Source organism: Loxodonta africana, chromosome 4, assembly GCF_030014295.1.
Source record: "Loxodonta africana isolate mLoxAfr1 chromosome 4, mLoxAfr1.hap2, whole genome shotgun sequence".
Lineage (NCBI taxonomy): Eukaryota > Metazoa > Chordata > Mammalia > Proboscidea > Elephantidae > Loxodonta > Loxodonta africana.
The window spans coordinates 168,762,554-168,782,056 of NC_087345.1; the positions used below are offsets into that span (position 1 = coordinate 168,762,554).

General features: G+C 38.4%; 1 protein-coding gene across 13 annotated transcripts in view; it reads right to left on the bottom strand.

Annotated features, from left to right (window-relative positions):
- ABI1 (abl interactor 1) overlaps positions 1-19,503 on the bottom strand; it is a 141,103-nt gene that overhangs the window by 32,227 nt on the left and 89,373 nt on the right. For 6 of the 13 annotated variants that reach the window (XM_010590662.3, XM_003410540.4, XM_010590664.3 and 3 more), the window contains exons 3-7: positions 10,846-11,022; positions 7,125-7,139; positions 5,921-6,021; positions 4,463-4,603; positions 1,777-1,877 (exon numbers count right to left, since the gene is read on the bottom strand). In XM_010590662.3, coding sequence (XP_010588964.1) covers positions 1,777-1,877; positions 4,463-4,603; positions 5,921-6,021; positions 7,125-7,139; positions 10,846-11,022 — 535 coding nt within the window. Of the gene's footprint in view, positions 1-788; positions 870-1,776; positions 1,878-4,462; positions 4,604-5,920; positions 6,022-7,124; positions 7,140-10,845; positions 11,023-19,503 lie in introns of all 13 variants that reach the window. The other 7 variants (XM_064284928.1, XM_003410536.4, XM_003410535.4 and 4 more) reach the window with 2 other exon arrangements.

Genomic DNA, 19,503 nt, shown 5'->3' on the forward strand with positions numbered 1-19,503 from the left:
TCAAACCACTGACCTTCTGGTTGGCAGCTGAGCGCTTTAACCACTGTGCCAGCAGGGCTCCTAACATAATAATAATAATGTTTTGATGCATGTCACAAAGTAATGCCTGTTTGTTATTAAAAACCACTGCATGTACCTTGAATTTTTAATATAACAGGTTTTTCGGGGGTTGACTCATAACTATTGGCTGTAAGTAAGTGGACGTCCATAACCCGGGGAATGCCTGTAATTTAAATGCACTTTATTCAGAAAACTGTTTCATGGCATCCTCAGGTGTCATAAAAATTGAGCTGTATCAGAGCTTTGCACACTGTGATCCATGGAAAAGCCTCAGAGGACAGAATACCACATATTATTTTCCTTTCCTGTCCTCCTGTCCCCATTTTTACCCCAATTCCTTGACTGTAGTATACACCAGGGAGTTCCAAATCAAGTTGCACTTGAAAACAACAAAAAATAAGATTACACTGCTAATTTTTAAAAAATTTTTGAACAATCACTGCTATAATTTTCCTAGGAAAATCTAAACAAATCAAAAAAACGCATTAAGTTGGTAATAAACCAAGCCTGGAAACAGTGCACGTTATAAAGAAAGTTATTTTATATTTGTTTGCTGTGTAACTTCAGAGGCCTTTTTCACCAGAACCAATTAGTATAAATACGTTAACTTTTGTATTACCACCTACAACTTACTAACTATAAAAGCTAACAGTCTATTACACACAGAGGAGTTAATTATGAATTACGCAAAAGGAAGCTCAATCACTCCGGTGGTTATGCAATCTCACCTATCACAGTGCTCACTGGGAGAGGTGGTGGAAGCGGTGGTGCTGGTGGAGCTCCAGAAGGAGGAGGGACAGAAATGTTTTCTAATAAAATAGTTTATAATTCAGGTCAGAGTGTAAGAAAGAGAACTGAACGTTCTGAAACAGTACGAAAGAACAATGTATTCAAAAGAAAAGAAAAAGGAAAAAGAGACACACATATGTAAAGCATGTTCAGATGAGTAAGAATTTTACTAGGTAAAAAGGCTATTGAGCAAGCATACAGCTGCATAGAAAATATGCCTTCTCTTTATGAGTAGCTTTTTCTCCTTTTTCAATATCCTGCAGAAGCCAAGGATTTTTTCCCTAACAGTTCTGATTATCATACTTACTTTTAAAATTGCTATTTTTTAATACTGCCAGAAGTCTCCATTTCATTTACTGAAAATCAAGGGGCTAATTTAATGTTCTGTGATGATTTCTTCAATTTTTGTACTTTCTAAAGAGTAAAAAACTTTTCCCACTTTAATCTCATTTTATACTCGTGACATTTCACTAATATATACATTGAATATCATACATATAAGTAGTAAAGTCACAACAAGGTAACAGCAGTAGTGATATACTAGCCTAAAAGGCAACATTAAAACTCTCTGAAACATAATTCACATTTACAGACACTGACCCTTTCGCTGACGCATCACAGAATATTGGTTTGCTCTGGAAATAATAAAAATCATTCCTAACCAGTGCCCAAGGCAAGTATTTCTAAAGTGAAATAGCCAAAAAGTTATTTACTGAAATTATTTAATATGCTTTATACGTATGGAGAAACGACTGGTAAAAGCCTTTGTGAAAATTAATCTAAAAAGAGCTTGAAATTTGTTATTAGCCTTTATTCTAGCAACAATCACATAAATTTAATAATTTTATCCAACACAACTTTAAACTAGTTCATCATAAAGCTCATAAATATTACTACATATTAAAAATGGATTACTAAATAATGTACCTGGTCCAATAGTGGGTGGTGAAGGTGTAGGCACGGCAATGGGAATGCCAATACTGCTGCTTCCACTGTTCTCTCGGCTTCCACTTCCCCCACTACTGCCACTGCAAAGAAAAGAAAACACGGATAAAAGCAATTTTCAAGAGTTATATAAAAAAATTCAGAACAATCAACCTAAGGTCAATAAAAGAAACCCTGGTGGCATAGTGGTTAAGTGCTACAACTGCTAACCAAGAGGTTGGCAGTTCGAATCCTTGGAAGCTCTATGGGGCAGTTCTACTCTATCCTATAAGGTCGCTATGAGTCAGAATCAACTCAACAGCAGTGGGTGGGTGAAGGCCAATAAACGCTCCTTTTACGATGTGTGTACATGAACAAAATAAGAAATTTATAAAGTGTTCATTACAAATCTTAACCCTAATACATCTGAAGTAGTTTTTGTGTTTCACTCTACTTCTCAGCCTATATGAAACCGATGTAATCATAACATAATACTCAGAACTGTCAGAAGAGATCATCCTTGAGAAATGTATTTAAAAAGTATTACCACTAAAATATTACTGAGAAATGTATTAACAATAAAACTTTATAGTATAGCGCGTCAACAAACGTCTACTTAGAACCTACTATGAACAACAGTGTACAAAGCAGACATGATCCACATTGACATGAACGTGGGAAAACAGATACTAAAAGTGTGATAGATGATACAAAAGAAAACGTACAAGATGCTACAGAAGTAAATAAAAAAGGGAAACAATGCTAGTCTGGAATTAACATGAAAACTTCAACTCACGACTAAGAAAGGAAAAAGAGGGTAAATTTTTGGGACATGAATATAACATAAAAGATAGAAGTACACTTTCACGATAGGGCATTCTGGAAGAGTCACTACTGTTAAACTCTAACCAACTCCCTACTCTTCTTCTCCCCCTTTAGCTATGAGACTTCTCACTATCCAGCTGTCTTAAGTAATGTGTGTATCCATGTATATATGCTCCATACTATGTTTTAAAATCAACATCGTTTGTTCAGTAAGTCCAGAAATTCAACAGGGCAAAGATTTTTCAATACTCTGTTCTGTGCCACTATGGCATCACAGAGATATGAATATTTTTTGCATTTACTATGCTCTATGGCAAATTGGCTTACATGATTTTCTTCTAGCACAGGAGGTGGCAAACTACAGCCCATGGGCCAAATCTGGTCCACTGCCTGATTTGTACAGCCTGTGAATTAAGAATGTTTTTATTTTGTTTTGGGGTTTTTTTTTTTTTTTTTTTGATTGTTTACATTTTTAAATGTTTGGGGGAAAAAAACCAATTTTGTGACATACTAAAATTATATGAAATTCAAACTCCATTATCCATAAATAAAATTTTATTGGAACATAGCTGTGCTTATCCACTTACATATTGCCTATGACTCCTTTTGTGCTATGACAGAATTGAGAAATTATAAAAGAGGCCATATGGCCTACAAATCCTAAATTATTTACAATCTGGCCCTTTATAGGAAGAGTTTGTTGATCCCTATTATAACAGATTGCGCTCCTTAAAAAATGAACTATATCTTACTTATTAGCATATGCCTAGTATTTAATGAATTAGCTCTTAGTAACTGGTTATTTAATATGATGAAACTACTACTATTTCCACTGTAGAGAAAAATCACCCTTTTGATCCAATAACTCAATAGTAGCAAAGTTAGAGAACAATTTTGATCCTCACTGAACTTGCCCCAATATAGTACCTGAAGATATCAATATAACAATTTATTTACTAACAGTAACACGAGCAACAAATACCGCTAAGAGCTTGATTGTACCTTATTTAATTGAACCCCCAAAAATAATTCTGGTAAGTTACTATCTCCAATTTACTAACCTAAAAATCAAGGCTAAGAAAGGCAATTTCGTCAAGATATTAAGTGAAGAATAAAACTGAATAGTAAAACAAATTAAGTCTGTCTGGTTTTATAAAATTTGTCTGGTTTATAAAAGTACTCAAAAATTGAAATGGTTACTTTTTGAGGGAAGACAGAGGCAATAACTGGGAAAGGGCATGGAGAAAGACTCCAGGGTTACTGGTAACATTCCATTTTCTGATCTGGGTGATGGTTACATGGGTATGTTCGATTTGTATTATTCCATAAAGCTATACACTTAATAAAGTACATACCCTTCTAAATGTATGTTATGCTCCATAACCAACTTTTAAAAATTATCTAGTAGGTAGTTGAGTTCTAGAATTTTTTTTAACAATTTATAAAATAATATATTCTAACAACTCTCTTAATTCTTCCCCAGAACTCATCTAAGTGTTCTTTCCTCTAATCTCTCACACTGCATAATTTCTGTGACATTTAACCTTTATCTAAAAATACTTAAGAACGGTTGCCTTGCTCTTTTTTAAAAAGACAGTTAAAAATTTATTAGCCTTCATCCAAATATATACCCATACCTCTATCAAAAGGAGAAATACTAATGATCTGCTAATAGCATACACAGATGTAAAAAATCTAAAACACAGAAGTTATGACAGAAATTTACAGGAACATGTATATTCCTTCCCTCCCTTTTACATTCTGTATCAACAATAGAGTAGTACTTAACCTTTACTCAGCACCAGTTTGTGAGAGCAAATAACCTCTCCCCTCAGATGTTCAAATGCTCACCCCCAAGGTTTACCTGTGTGTCCTCGGTCTCTGATTTAAAGACGCTGTCCTGCCTGGACTATGCTGACTTCCAAGCCTAGCAGGACTCGTCATGTAGTCATTAGGAACTGTTGGGGGTTTAACAGGCTCCAAGGTTTTGTAAGGAGTAGTCCGTCTAAAGGAACGTAACAGAGAAAGGAATAATGGGTAAGAGAGATAAAATGGTATTGTTTGCCAAATCTGTAATTTTTTCTTTGTGACCAATACAATACAGTAAAATAATAATAACAATAATGAATTAAAATAATAATAAAAGTTAAAATGCAGTTTTAATTGGGATATATGAATTTTGTTACTTAAAGACAAAAGCTAAAACTTGTTGCCTTAGGGTAATTTAAAGTTCCAACCTTATTTCCAAAAATAATGGTTATAATTTTAACATGCTTGAAAATATAAAACTTTTCAGATGCACATTATTCCCAGCTCAGTCACTCATAAAATACTATCCTTTACATTATGGAAGCAAAGTGCCTCCTCTGCAATTTAGTCCTACCTCAGTATGAAAATATGTGGAGAAGTATGTTCAGATCGTAGGTGTGATACCATTAAATTCTCAACAAATGATTTTTACTTTTCTATTTAATAACTTCACATGCTTTTTAGGGGTGGGGGAATTTACAGAATGAAAATTACAACTAAGATTCTCCAATAAAAACTTATTGTCGATCCTTGTTACTACAGAATAATGACCCCGTGCCCCTCCACAGGGTTGCTATGAGTCGTAATCGACTCAACGGCAGTGGGTTTTTTGGTGGGCCCCTCCGCCAAAAACAAGAAACCTAATATTTTCTGTGATAAAGTGAACAAGCTTTCAGAAATGTCTGGCCAAGTACTCAGTACTTTTATTATCTTAGGAACTGCGAAGGCAGAAGCCATCAACTGTGACCTTTACTACTTCTCCAATAAGCCTTCCCACAAAGGAACTCTAGCACGAAGGGGCCTAAGCCTACCAGCAGAAGCACGGTGAGAAGCACTCCAGGTAACTAAGGGTCCTGAAATCTCAGGTGCCAAGTAATAGCGAAGACAGAAGAGCTGCAGGCTACCAAGCCAAACTACATAAAGTAGACCACTTATTCAAAGCTCTATAGCATAAAATACTGTAAACACATATGAAGGCACACATGAATTCTATGGTCATACCACCTGAAATAAGCTTCAGTCAATATACTTTAAAAGACGAATTAGAAGACAAAAAATAAAGAATGTTTATTTATAAATTAACAAAAGGGCTTTTCTGGCACAGACTTCTATAGAGAACACTAAAACAGGCAGACTCATTATGGATTCTGTTCAGGAAATAGAAAGCAAAATGAATCTATAAAAGGTAGTATCACACGGAGAGGGCCCCAAGGCAAGGATTCACACTTTACTGAAGCTGCAAATATACCTTTAACATACGAACTGTGGTGTAAAAATGTCACTGAATTCTTACCCCAACGTTCCCCGGCCTGACATGGGAGGACTTGGTGGTTTCTGAGTAGGAGGATTTGTTCTCGACAACGTGCCAGCTCTTGCAGGCTGGTTATTTCCATGCTAAAATGAGGAAAGAAAAGCTTTTATTTTTATATCAAATTGTTCTCCTGGTGTTTTGACACCATGTATTATTTTTTTAATATCAGAATGTGAAGTGAGGATTCCCAGACAGTTTTCATGCAGACTTTATTACATTTTAAAAAGTCAAGAAACCGTCTGCATTTCACCTTTCCCATTGTTTTGTGCTGTTCATACCAATTTATGGCAAAACACGGGTGAGACGCTTGGGTTTCATATATTATTTTACTGTTAAGCATGTTCAATGAGATCAAAATTATCTGCACTCAAATGCAGAGACTCCTCAAACGTTGGCGGGGCGGCGGCGGGGGAGACTCTGCCATTGAGTTGATTCTGACCTAAGGTGACTCCATGTGTTACAGTGCAGAACTGCCCCACAGGGTTTCCTTGGCTGGAATTTTTATGGAAGCAGATCACCAGGCCTTTCTTCTGCAGTGCCACTGGTGGGTTTGAACCGCCAACCTTAAGGTTAGTAGCTGAGCACAAACCGTTTATGCTACCCAGGGGCCTAAAAAAATTTTTGAAAGATGTGCACAAATGTAAACCAGATCTTATTGATGATGCGTTTAAATATCTACCTTTACTCTAACAAACCAAAAACCCGTTGCCCTCAAGTCGATTCCGACTCAGCAACCGTATAGGACAGAGCAGAACTGCTCTATAGGGTTTCCAAGGAGAGCCTGGTGGATTCCAACTGCCAGCCTTGTGCTTAGGAGCTACTGGTCTTAACCTCTGCGCCACCAGGGCTCCTTATTCTAACAAGTGAGTAACAAAGTCACATATTATGTCTGGGAAACCTCCTAGTTGTAAGTCAACAGAAGCGAGGCAACTATCAAAAAATAAGTGAAGCAATAAATGTTAGCAAAATTAATATTCCTATATAAATGCAGATGTCAATATATCTTTGATATATTAACACATCCAAGGCTGAATGTTTGTGATTTGAACTAAGTTTATTTAATCTACGTAAATCCTATGGGGAAAAAGCAGACAGACATACGAAGAGTTTTCAATTTTAGTGGCTCTGCAGCCTCTATCAATATAGAGGAAACACCGTGGATCAAAGGATAAATGATGGTTCTTACCTTGGCTTTTAGCCACTTTACGTTGGCAACAAAAGGGGGGAAAAAGTAGAAATTAATTCTAAATAAATTATATCTGGTAGGACAGGTTTACATTTATAATTATTCAATTCATGTTAATAAGTTTTTACCTAGCCATATTTCAAATATAAGGAAAAAGATATTCATAAGCAGTGAAAAAGTATTCATGTGTTTCACATATTTTTCAAAAGAATACATTCATAAGGAACCTACCAGTTAACTATGCTAACTGAATGCAGGCCCAATAATTTATTCTATGGAACTAATTCCACTGAATCATGGATGATTAAAAATACATACATGCTTTGATTTACACAGAAACACCATCATAACACTTTAGATGTAAGGTTATTTCAACACATCAGTATATAAGACCCAGGGCTTTACTGGATAATAAATGCCTAAGCATGAGTATTCACAACTTGAATGGTAGGAAGTTACTTTTTTAAAGTGATAAATTGTAAATGTTAAAATTCAAAACCATATGCTTCCAAATTCAGAAAGAGATCTAGCACCTCAGTGTTTAAAAACAAAATCATCGTGCACAGTGTTAGCTTAGCCAGATTTAACTAAGGAATAAATAAGCAGGATCTTGAAAACTAACTTCTAGCTTATAAACCCAAACCCAAATCCTGAGCAGGCCAACTCAAGGTTATAGGTTGCTTTAGTTTTCAGTTCTGTCCTGAACCAGTTTAGTCAAGATTCAAAACTGAAGAAAAGCTGCTTCGACTGGAAAGGTGTTACGTCTATGATATATGAAGAAGCCCTGGTGTCACAGTGGTTAAGAGCTCGGCTGCTAACCAAAAGGTCAGCAGTTCAAATCCACCAGCTGCTCCTTGGAAACCCTATGGTGCAGTTCTACTCTGTCGTATAGGGTTGTTATGAGTCAGAATTGACTCAACGGCAACAGGTTTGGGGTTTTTTTGGTTTTACACACATGAAACGATGCATATAATCCTAGAGCATCTCTTGTGCTATCCCACTGCCGTCAACTTGATTTCAACTCATGGTGGTCCTTTAAGTGTAGACTAGAGCTGCCCTCCAAAGAACTTGCAAGGCTGTGATCTTTCAGAAGCTGATCGCCAGGCCTTTCTTCCAAGGCACCTCTGGGTGGATTTGAGCTGCCAACCTTTCATTTAGTAGTCAAATGCTTAACTGTTTGTATCACTCAAGGGCTTGTACTATACCACTCAAGAAAAATGACCGTCACATCTTTTTACAGATTTTTTTAAATTTCAGATTCTTTACACACAACATCTGCCATTCTAAATATGTATCTATCACGTTTTGGGTGACCATAAAAGCAACATTAAGTAAATGATCCAAAGGAGGAATTTATTTTGTCTTAGCCATATTTTCATTTATGGAAACTGTACCAGAATTTTACATTCTTTAATTTTCGTTTAGAACAATATTGCCCATTTTTGTCTGAAAACAATGTATGAGGCCCTGCCTAGCCTCTACACTTCACAGCTGAATTTAGAAAACTAAATTTGAATAACAATTATTAGGAATCTTGAAGACAGAATATACTAATGTGATAAGCATTAAAAAAAAAAAAAAGCATTATAATACTTTAAATACTATTTCACAATAACTTACAAAATAGAAAATATTCTAAATACTACCAAACATCTTCCCTCATTTGTTGTTTAACATGAACAAGAAACAAACAAAAAAAACTAGCATTCAAGTATGAACTGGTCCCATATGAAAGGAGAGCCAAATTAGGAATGAAAATTCTAACTCAACTCTGCCACTATGCAGTGGTGTAGCCTTTAACCTCTTACGGAGCTCAGTTTCTTCCTCTATTAAGTGTGTGTTCATGTGTGGATATGTGCTCAGGTGGGGGTATATTGGTAGGAAAGAACAAATTATTACAATTTTTAGCAATTTACAAGGTTTTTCATTTACATGTCCCCAAAACATATCCAAAATTAGATGTTTTTATTTCCCTAAGGTCTCACTTTATTTCCTTAACATTTATGTTTATGGATGAGTAATTTTACCATTCCCCTGCAATCTTAGATTGAAAACAATAGAATTCTCTTTAATTCCTCCCTATTTTCTATCCTCAAGTAGACCATAAGCTTTGCACACCATAAGTACTGAATGTTTGTTGCATTATTCAAGGCCAATTCTTTGAAATATTAACTCACTCCTCTGATGAATAAAATGGAAAGTTTTTTAAAAACATCATTTCTTTTCCTATGTACGTATTATAAAGCTTTACTGTCTCCACTAATAAAATGTAACAACTCCTAGATCTCATGGTCTTATTGAGGATTAAAAACAAACACGAACATATAACGGAAAGTTCTCTGTAAATTATGAACCAGGCCATAAAGTTGTTAATTATCATTACTAATTATCAAAATTAAATTTAAACTTCCCTGGTACGTATTTGAGTCTTTTCTACTCTAGCTTATTCTGAAATCTTGTGTAAAATCTCTTATAAGATTCATCTTTCCATTCTCCCTTATGCCTACGTTCTGATAATTTCTTTATCCTGAAATTCTCTTGTCCCTATCTTACATTATTTCCAAAAATCAAACCAAATTTCCTTAGGATGTTTTTTCCATATTCTCAATTCCTATTAGACTTATGCATATCATCTATTTTGTAGCATGAAATATATTAGCACAGAAAATACTATTTAAATGAAATTCAGATATATCAGATACAAATATAATAAAAATTACATCACAAAGGAAGAAAATATGATGGAATATTAACCTTGGACTATGAAAAACTTCACATATAACTTCCCAGCATGAAAGTGAAGGGGAGAAACCAATCGTTTCAGAGAAAAGTAGAATAAAGGTCAATGCTATCAGCTAACCTCCCCTCTCAATCAGGAACCCCAGAAAACTCAGAATGCAACAGATCCAGCAATCGTGCCAGTTAGATCAGCCAGCTTGGAAATACTTCAAGATTCTAGCCGATCCCTTAAAAATTATTAAAAAATATTCTGCAGACCAAAAATAAAATCAAGTAGCAGTCCTGTAGAAAAGAAAGTGCCAAATTTCAGTGAACTACTTTTTCCTGAGCAGAGATAGCTGAAGAATTCAGGTCATTCCACGTGCTTGCAAAATGACCCATTAATACCTAAAAGTTGAAAGACTGCAGGCATCCTTCAACATCACCTAGTTGTACCATTCTAAGGAATGGGGAACAAATACTCTTTCTTCCTAAAAGTCTGTTGAGGTGGGGCGCGCACAAAACAAAGCTACATCCAATTTTCATTTCTCGTAAATAACTAGAATTACATCCACACACACAAAGAGGTACGCATACACACATATTTCAGAAAAAAAGTATAAAAATATCTATAAACCATTTTTTAAACCAATTCTGAAATGCACCTACATTCTTTTACTTTAAATATTATTCAACAGTGAAAGTAAGAGATGGCATCAGGACACAAATTTATAAGGCTTGTTTAGGATTCAAATAGCTTATTTAATGAATATCCATTTCAAGTTTTAGTATGTTCTTGAATATAGCCCATTTCACAGGTAAAGTTCTGCCCCAAGCTCAGTATAAAACATAACTAATAAAAAAATGTTCTATGAAAATTATAATGCTAGTTGCTTGCTAATGAGACTCTATTAATTCAAGAAAATTATTGCCATATCTCCTATGCAAAATTATTATTTGAGATGCAAATTAATTCAAGTTAATGTGATACAGAAATACTTACCTTGACACCATGGCCCACATCATCCAGAACTGTGTAGTCAATAGGTTTCCGAATATACCTTACGGGGCGTTCCATATTTGCAGGTGCTATTATTTTGTGAGTTCTTGATGTATTCTTATTTGTTGTCAAAATACCAATCTCTCTTCGAGCCACTTTCTCTTTATGAATGTCCACAGTCTGTATTTTAAATTTGAACAATGTAAGAAAATATTATTTGGCATAGTATATAATATATATGATGTCACAGTTAGGCTGGACTATGGGGCTATACCACACGTCTATTTTCCAGTGAATACTTCGTCCTTCCCTTCAAAATTAAGCAAATTATCCTGGAGGCTCAAATCAGAGAATATCTAAAGGTGATTAAAAGCACCAACTAATTTAATGAATGTGATTCTAAAACAATTCTCAGGAAAGCAATTTTCTTTCCTAAAGACTTTGGGAGGGATGCAGCTTAAGTAAGACAGTCCTACCCTACTGAGGAGCTTACATTTTATTTAGTGGGGATGCAGATCAGAAAAAAATCAGTAATTGCAACACAATGAGTTAAGTGCTATAGTCACACCATGCACAGCTTATTTGAAAGTACTGTAAAACTGTGTGGATCATAACAAATTATGGCTAACATTCTGAAGAATAAGAATTCCAGAACACACAATTCTGCTCATGAGGAACCTGTACAGTTGTTCAAACAGAACAAGGAGATACTGTGTGGTTTAAAATCAGCAAAGGTGTGTATCAGGTGTGTATCTCACCACTACTTATTCAAACTGTATGCTGAGCAAGTAATCTGAGAAGCTGGACCATACAAAGAAGAACATGGCATCAGGATTGGAGGGAGACTAATCAACAACCTGCATTATGCAGATGATACAACCTTGCTTGCTGAAAGTGAAGAGGACTTGAAGCACTTACTGATGAAGATTAAAGACTGTGGCCTTCAAAATGGATTGCACCTCAACATAAAGAAAATAAAAATCCTCACAACTGAACCAATAAGCAATATCATGATAAACAGAGAAAAGACTGAAGCTGTCAAGGATTTCATCCTACTTGGATCCACAATCAACGCCCATGGAAGTAGCAGTCAAGAAGTCAAAAAACATAATGCATTGGGCATACGTACTGCAAAAGACCTCTTCAAAAGTGTTAAAAAGCAAAAATGTCACCTTGAGGAATAAAGTGTGACTGACCCAAGCCATGGTTTTTCAATCACCTTACGTGTGTACAAAAGCTGGACAACTAATAAGGACGAGCAAAGAAGAATTGATGTCTTTGAATTATGGTGTTGGTGAAGAATATTGAATATACCATAGACTGCCAGAAGAATAAACAAATCTGTCTTAGAAGAAGTACAGCCAGAGTGTTCCTGAGAAGCGAGGGTGGACAGATTTCTTCTCATGTGCTTTGGACACGTCATCAGGAGGGACCAGTCCCTGGTGAAGAACAACATGCTTGGTAAAGTAGAGGGTCAGTGAAAAAGAGGAAGACCCTCAATGAGATGGACTGACACAGCGGCTGCAACAATGGGCTCAAACATAGCAACAACTGAGAGGATGGCACAGGACCAGGCAGTATTTCATTCTGTGGTACACAGGGTCGCTATGAGTCGGAACTGACTGGACGACACCTAACAACCACAACATAAACATGTTCAAAGCAAAATACCTAACTTGGTTGAGGAGGGTTCACTTAAAAGCTTTACAGAGTAGATAGGTTTAAAAGTATAAGTAGTAGTGTAAGAGGCAAATATGGTGGTTATTCAAGGCAGAAAAAACCGCACTGGCAGACAAAGGAATAAGAGAGAAAATGGTAAGTATGAGCAGAGGCTACTAACTGTCAACATGCAGCCTACAAACCTGTTTTGCACAGCCTACTTAGTACTGGCCTATGCAGTGTTTTCTGTGTGCATATGTATGTCTTGTTTGGAGGTCAACATTTACAAATTGGATATGGCGCAACAGCTAAGCACTTGGTTACCCCTAGAAAGACTGGCGGTTCAAACCCACCCACTGCCTCCGCAGGATAAAGACCTGGTGATTTACTTCCATAAAGATTACAATCAAGAAAACCCTATAGGGCAGTTCTACTCTGTCACATGCATCGCTATGAGTCAAAATTGACACAGTGGCACCCAACAACAATAGCACAAGAGAATTATACATCAATTGTTTTACAATTTAAACTCTATCCTAATATTAATGGGTAACCAATAACAAATTTAAATTGAGTGAGTGACATGTTGAGAACAGAGTGAACAAATGTTGAGAAGACACGGAACAAGATTACATGCAATGAGACCAATCAGGAGGCAACAGTGGTAGCCTAGGTGAGAGAAACCCAGGATCTGAACTGAAGCAGGAAAAATAAGAAGACAGCATCAGAACAAAATCGAGCTTACTGTTATGTACGAAACAGATCTGTTAAGATTCTGCCTTATTTCATCAGAATTTTAACAACTGATTGGAAGAGAACCTGGAATCACAAATGTTCTCCCAGCTCCAAAATGAGGTATAGGGAGATAGCCCTCTTTGGGTGTCTAGAATTTCTGCACTTCTTGCAAAAAGAGACACTGACCCTCTTTGTTCTAGATGTTAGTATAGTAAACAGCCTAAGAAGAGAGAGAGAGTCTCCCTGGAGAGCAAAAGACAGGTTTGTTTACTGTTCAGAATAATAAAGTCTTTCTGCAGGGCGAAGGTCAGGGATGCTTGCTGCCGGTTATAAAATGTTTTGGCACCCTAAGCTCAGAGTCTCTCTCCTGTAAGGCACCTCACTGTGTGTGCAGGTATCACCTGGCTCTCTGTACAGCACCCTGTAGAAATTGGGGCTTGGTTAATTGCCACAAATGCTGACACTCTGGTTAATGCTGTTGCCACGAGTAATAAAGTCCTTTGCCCTCTGACCAAGGAGTCTCATGTCTTCTGACAGCATCTGTGATATTGTGGCAGGCTAACCTGTTAGCTGAAAAGAAGGGTAAAATCTTAGGCCATTTACAATTTTTGACAGTTTTGGCAATGAGGATGGAATGCTGACAGTACCAAGACTTTCTGGAAAAGCAAGAAAGGCTGGTTAACAGGGCTTGAGAGAAGTCCATGGGAATCATCAGTAAATATGCTGACCAAATTGTACAGTCAACAAATAACCTTTCTCTTTACTGCCCGTTAATAAGGCTGGATTAAGGCAGTAGTTTCAGGCTAAGTACCAGAAAACAGGCTCAAAGACAACTGCCTAAATGATGTCCTGGTTATTGCCACACCTCCTTCAGAGCAGAAGACTTCCTCATGGAGCTGATAGTCAACCTCAGTGAACAATTAGTACTAGGATTTGCCTGGGGGCGGGGAGGGGAGGGAAGGGAGGTGGCAGAAAAGTCTGTCTCCTTTCAGACAACAGTTAGGACTTTCAGACAACAGTTCGGACAACAGAGAGACACATAACTCCTACACTGAGCATGAAACAAGGGAAATTCACAATCGCCATGGGCAGAACCAGGTGAATCTTTAGAATTTTGGCTAGTTTGCTTAGGACATCAGAGGGCAGAGTACATAATGCTTGTTAAAGAAGAATGGCAACAGCTGGCCATCTTAGGGCGCTTCCCTGTTGTAGTCTATCATGTCAACATTAAATTCATTCTAAACAAAAACCAAAAGCCAAACCCATTGTCATCGAGTCAAATCCAACTCACAACTGACAGTAAAAGCCTCAGTGTTTTTTGCAGTGGGCCCTATCTGATATAAGGGAACTTTGGCCCTCTCGGGGAAATTTCCCTGAGACAAACTCCTGCGGGCACTGACTTACCTCCCTACTCTGACTGTACTGAATTGGGTTTAAAACATTCAGGAAGGTGATTCATCGAAGAACGTGAAACTGATTCAAAGAAATCTACAGAAATTCCTGCTGTCAGCACCAAGGCCTTAAAAACTCCCTTAGCCCTTACTTTGAAATCAAGCAAGAATTCAAGGTATTAATTTGACAATGGAGCAGGATGTGTTCTGTATTAAGGTGGTCTCCTAAAACAAGTCACCACATTAAGATCGGACTTACTAAAACAAGTTGTCACTGTGTTGTCCAAGCACAAGTCAGCCAAAGAGTGCAAACCCACGGCCCCAACCAGAAAACAACGCGGCTATAGCTGTTGAATCAAGACAGCCCCATACAGAAATGGACGATGTCACTAATGATGATCCTGCCACAAAATATAGGGTTTTGAGCAGATCAAAAACATCTGTTGATAATTGTACAGCTACAGCACTCTCAAAACTGAAAGTGAATGCACCTTGCCTACTGGTGCGGAGCTGCTCTCTTCCCTCAACCTCCCCCGACGTCCCAACTTCAGCTGCTTTAGACGTCCCCAGGTTTCCAAGGGAGACTGAAGACCACAGATACTTGGGTACGTCTGAGGAGGTAACTTTGGGGAGAGGAGGGATTCGAACTTTCAAGGCTCTGTTGGATACAGGAACCCAAGTCACTTCATACCCTCATATGGAAGAAAAGGGTACTTAGATTCAGCTACTGAGGATTAAGGAAACTCTGGTGGCGTAGTGGTTAAGAGCTACTGCTGCTAACCGAAAAGTCAACAGTTCAAATCCACCAGGCGCTCCTTGGAAACCCTATGCAGCAGTTCTACTCTGTCCTTCAGGTTCACTATGAGTCGAAATCAACTTGACAACAATGGGTTTGGTTTGGTTTTGGTTTTGGTACTAAGGGTTGGGAAAGATTCACAGCGGGGAAGGGAAGCTAATGTGACCTTTTGGGTGGGGCTCTTTGGACTGATTCAATATACTACTGCTGAGGCTTCAACTGGTCAATGTGTAATTGGTTTTGATATTTTACATGCATCTACTGTGACTCCTCATAAGTGCCAGAGGGGATTATCATAATTGGGAAATGTAAAAAGCACTAATACTTTAGGCCCCACAATTCTTATGACTCCTTTAAGTACAAGTCTCTTACAATAAATGAATAATTTTATTGACTAGAGCCTCTAGCAAGGGGAGAGAGTCTCCACTGGAGGTACCCTCTTTGGACTCAACGCCTCTCTGACAGGTGTACCGTGTAGCAGGTATACCCCTCCTGAAAATTCCCGTTTTGGAATAGGTCAACTCGAGCTCAATAGTTAGCAAGGTCAGACAAGGCCCAACAAGCCTCCCTTGTCATATAGAAATGATGTATTCAAGAATGTAGCCAGCCTTAATGACTACAGTATCTCAGAAAAAGCAGGATCTATGCATTTCGGGAAACTGTATCTCCCATTCTGCACCTGAAGCAAAGCCATTAGCTCAACTGGGCTCTTGATTCACAGAGGTTCCTCTAAATGCCTGGGCCTGATTCGCTGATGGTTCAACTAAGTTGAAACCCTGTCGTGCCCAGTGGGTTGCTGTAGCTACTCAAGCTCAGTGCCAGCTACACGGAACTGAAAAAATCACCATCTCCCAGTTCACACATTATTAGTAAAGCAGTTTGGTCACTGAATGTGGCTGGACCTAGGGAGGGATTATCACTTTTTGGCCACTTCTTGGGTAATAATCAGGATGAAATGGGTGGGTAGAGTTATATAAACCTATTTTTAAACCTTGAGATTCTACTCTGACCATTACTGAGCATGATGCTTCTTTCTTTCCCCTAATGGAAACCCCAGGCTGGTCTAGTTGGTACGCCCTCTGGGTGGCAGCTCAGCCAAAAGGGGGCCTTCAGAACTATAACTTAATTCTGGTCCAGCCACACAGATTCCCCTGTTGAATTTCCATGGTCTTAGATAATAAGGATAACGATCACTTGGTTAAATATATTGCTCACCAAGTCCCTCTTTAAGTACAAGTCTCTGTGAGTACAAGTCTTTGTGATATGTAAGGGGTTTCTGGCCCATGTGGACCAAAGTTGAAGACATAATAGGTTTCTGTAAGTTTGGTAAAAACGCCCTTGTCCCTCTTGCACGTGACCTTTCCAGACAAAAGCTCTGGTGCAAGTCATGGACTGGGAAAAAAGGCAAAGTTAGCTACTGGCACAGGACACACTGATTTTGTGGCAGTGGAAGGAGAACAACAACCTTGGTATCCATGAAAGAAACACCTTAGAACTTAGGAGATAAGGAAGAAAGAGAAACATTAATGATCTCTGTTTTCCAGAATTATCCCTGAAGGCTTCCTCACAAAGGAAAATGCCCTGGTGCAGCTATCCCAAACTGTTGAAAGCACCTTCAATTTAACTGGTTGCTGGGTCGGCCATATCCTGCCAGATACCTCTGATCACAACTTAGTTACCATTCCTTATTCCTTACTCACCTTAACCTCACAGAGAAGTCTTCTGAAACAGAAGATGGCACCAGCTCCTATACCTTCCAGCCAAAACACCTGTCAGTACTTTCAAAGGTCTTTCCTATCCCCATTCCTGTAGCCATCATTCATTCATTCCAAGGGAGCAGATGAGTACCACTTGGCCAGTGTCATAGACAAACAAGACAGACTGGACTGATTGCCTTCAGGCAGTCTCTCCAAAAGTAAGTGTTAGACACAATTATTCATAGTGAACTGAAACTCTAAGGCTTACCAGACATCAGGGAGGCCCCACTGGAGAAAATTACCAACCTGTGCTCCCTAACTGATGCAGGTCCCACCTAGGGGACAAGAAGGGATAACAACAACTGTAAATGATACAGTCTTTCCAGACCACCATATGAACCCTTGGGAGTACTTCTTGTGTCTAAGCCAGCATTAACTTGCCCCCCTCCTAAAAATGTGGAAACTTGCACCTTAGGGGTAGTCCTAAGAGACCTTTAAGTGTTTAAAGAATCACCATCAGTAGATCATATAGTAGTACACAGACAACCACAATCTCCCCCAAAGGAGGCTACTCTTGATTATTTTGGGGTGGAGGGCTCCCAGAAGGATAACTGACTTACTGATTATGCATACTCTGAGGTAGTCATCCCCACAATGGGAGTAATCCAAAAAGAAAAAGTGGTTGAAAATTGTCACTGAGGTTGGCTAAGAAGATCAATGACATCACCTTGCCCCTGGAGGCATTCAAGTTAATCTCAACTCATTGGTCAAGACTGTTATAGATGACAGAATTGTCCTAGACTTCCTGCTTGCAGGCCAAGGACGAGTCTGTGCAACTGCTAATACATCCTGCAGTAGCTGGATTAATGCCTCAAATCAAGCAGAAAGTCAATACAGAAACTTAAGGAGAAAGTCACCTGGCTTTCTAAGGTAGATCCTGATGGTTTACAGTAGCTGTTTAGCTGACTATGTCCAAGACCCCAGGGAGCACACTTGATTGAGGTCAATATAGCAATTGGCCTCATCCTGTTATCCTGTTGATGTTATTGTTGCTGTTTGGTGCCATCAAGTCAATTTTGACTTACAGAGAACCCATGTGACAGAAAATACTGCCCCACAGGATTTTCTAGGCTGTGATCATTATGTGGGCAGATCATTAGGTCTTTCTCTCGCAGACCCAATAGGTTGGTTCAAACTGCCAACTTCTGGTTAACAGTCAAGCATTTAACCACTGCACTACCAGGGCTCCTTTACAGTTGATTAAAACCCATTGTTTCAATTCTGACTCATAGTGACTCTATAGGACAGAGCAGAACTGCCCCACAGAGTTTTCAAGGAGTGCCTGATGGATTCAAACTGAAGGCCTTTTGGTTAGCAGCCATAGCACTTAACCACTATGCCACCAGGGTTTCCTTACAGTTGACAGTAACCTTAATTAAATGTTTTTTTAAACAAACTGAATGGATCTGGTCCCAGTCTCTACCCACAGATAACCAGAGTGACCAATGAAGTGGCATAATCACAGGAAAAACTTACCAGAAGCCAAGCAGGAATAGAAACAAGAGGTGAATGCTGTTGGAAAAGAATTATCTTTGGACCCCTCAAATTTCTATAGATTTTGTGAGTAGAGGCATTGACTACCTTTGATCCAGACTATCTTTTCAAGTATGTTTATATAATGAACAGCCTCAGAAGATAAAAATAGTATCTTCCTCAGAAGAAAGGGCAGGTTTGTGTTCTGTCCAGTATAATAAAGATGCCACCTCCCTCCAGGGCAAGGCCAGGTAGGCTTACTTGCCCATTATAAAAGCTTGGGTTCTGTAACCTCCTGTAAAGCACTATACAGCATTACAGGAGAGGCATCGCCACAGTCATTACTTGTCCTTCTTCACATTGTTCTACGGACCCTGAGGCTTGGAAAACTGGCACAAATGTTAACACTCCGGCTCCTGCTACTGCCATGAGTCATAACGTCCTATGTCTCTGACCCAGAGTCTTATGTCTTCTACCCAAAAAAACCCATTGCCACTGAGTCAATTATAACTCCTAGTGACACAGGACATAGCAGAATTGACCCTCAGGGTTTCCAAGGAGCAGCTAGTGGATTCGAACTGCAGACCTCTTGGTTAGCAGCTAAGCTTTTTGCCTCTGTGCCACCAGTATGGATAAAACTTTGGCAGGCTAACTTGTTAGTGTGCATGTAGGGCAAAATCTCAAGCCCTTTATAGCTCTTGTAACAAAGCAGATCTGTTTTTATAACAAAACAATTGACATCTCTGACCACCCTGCTCTCTCAATAATTTTAAGTATTATCTGATACAAGGTCACTGATGTTATACATTGTAGTTAAGAGCTACATTTTGTTTCGGAATGCCTCTACATA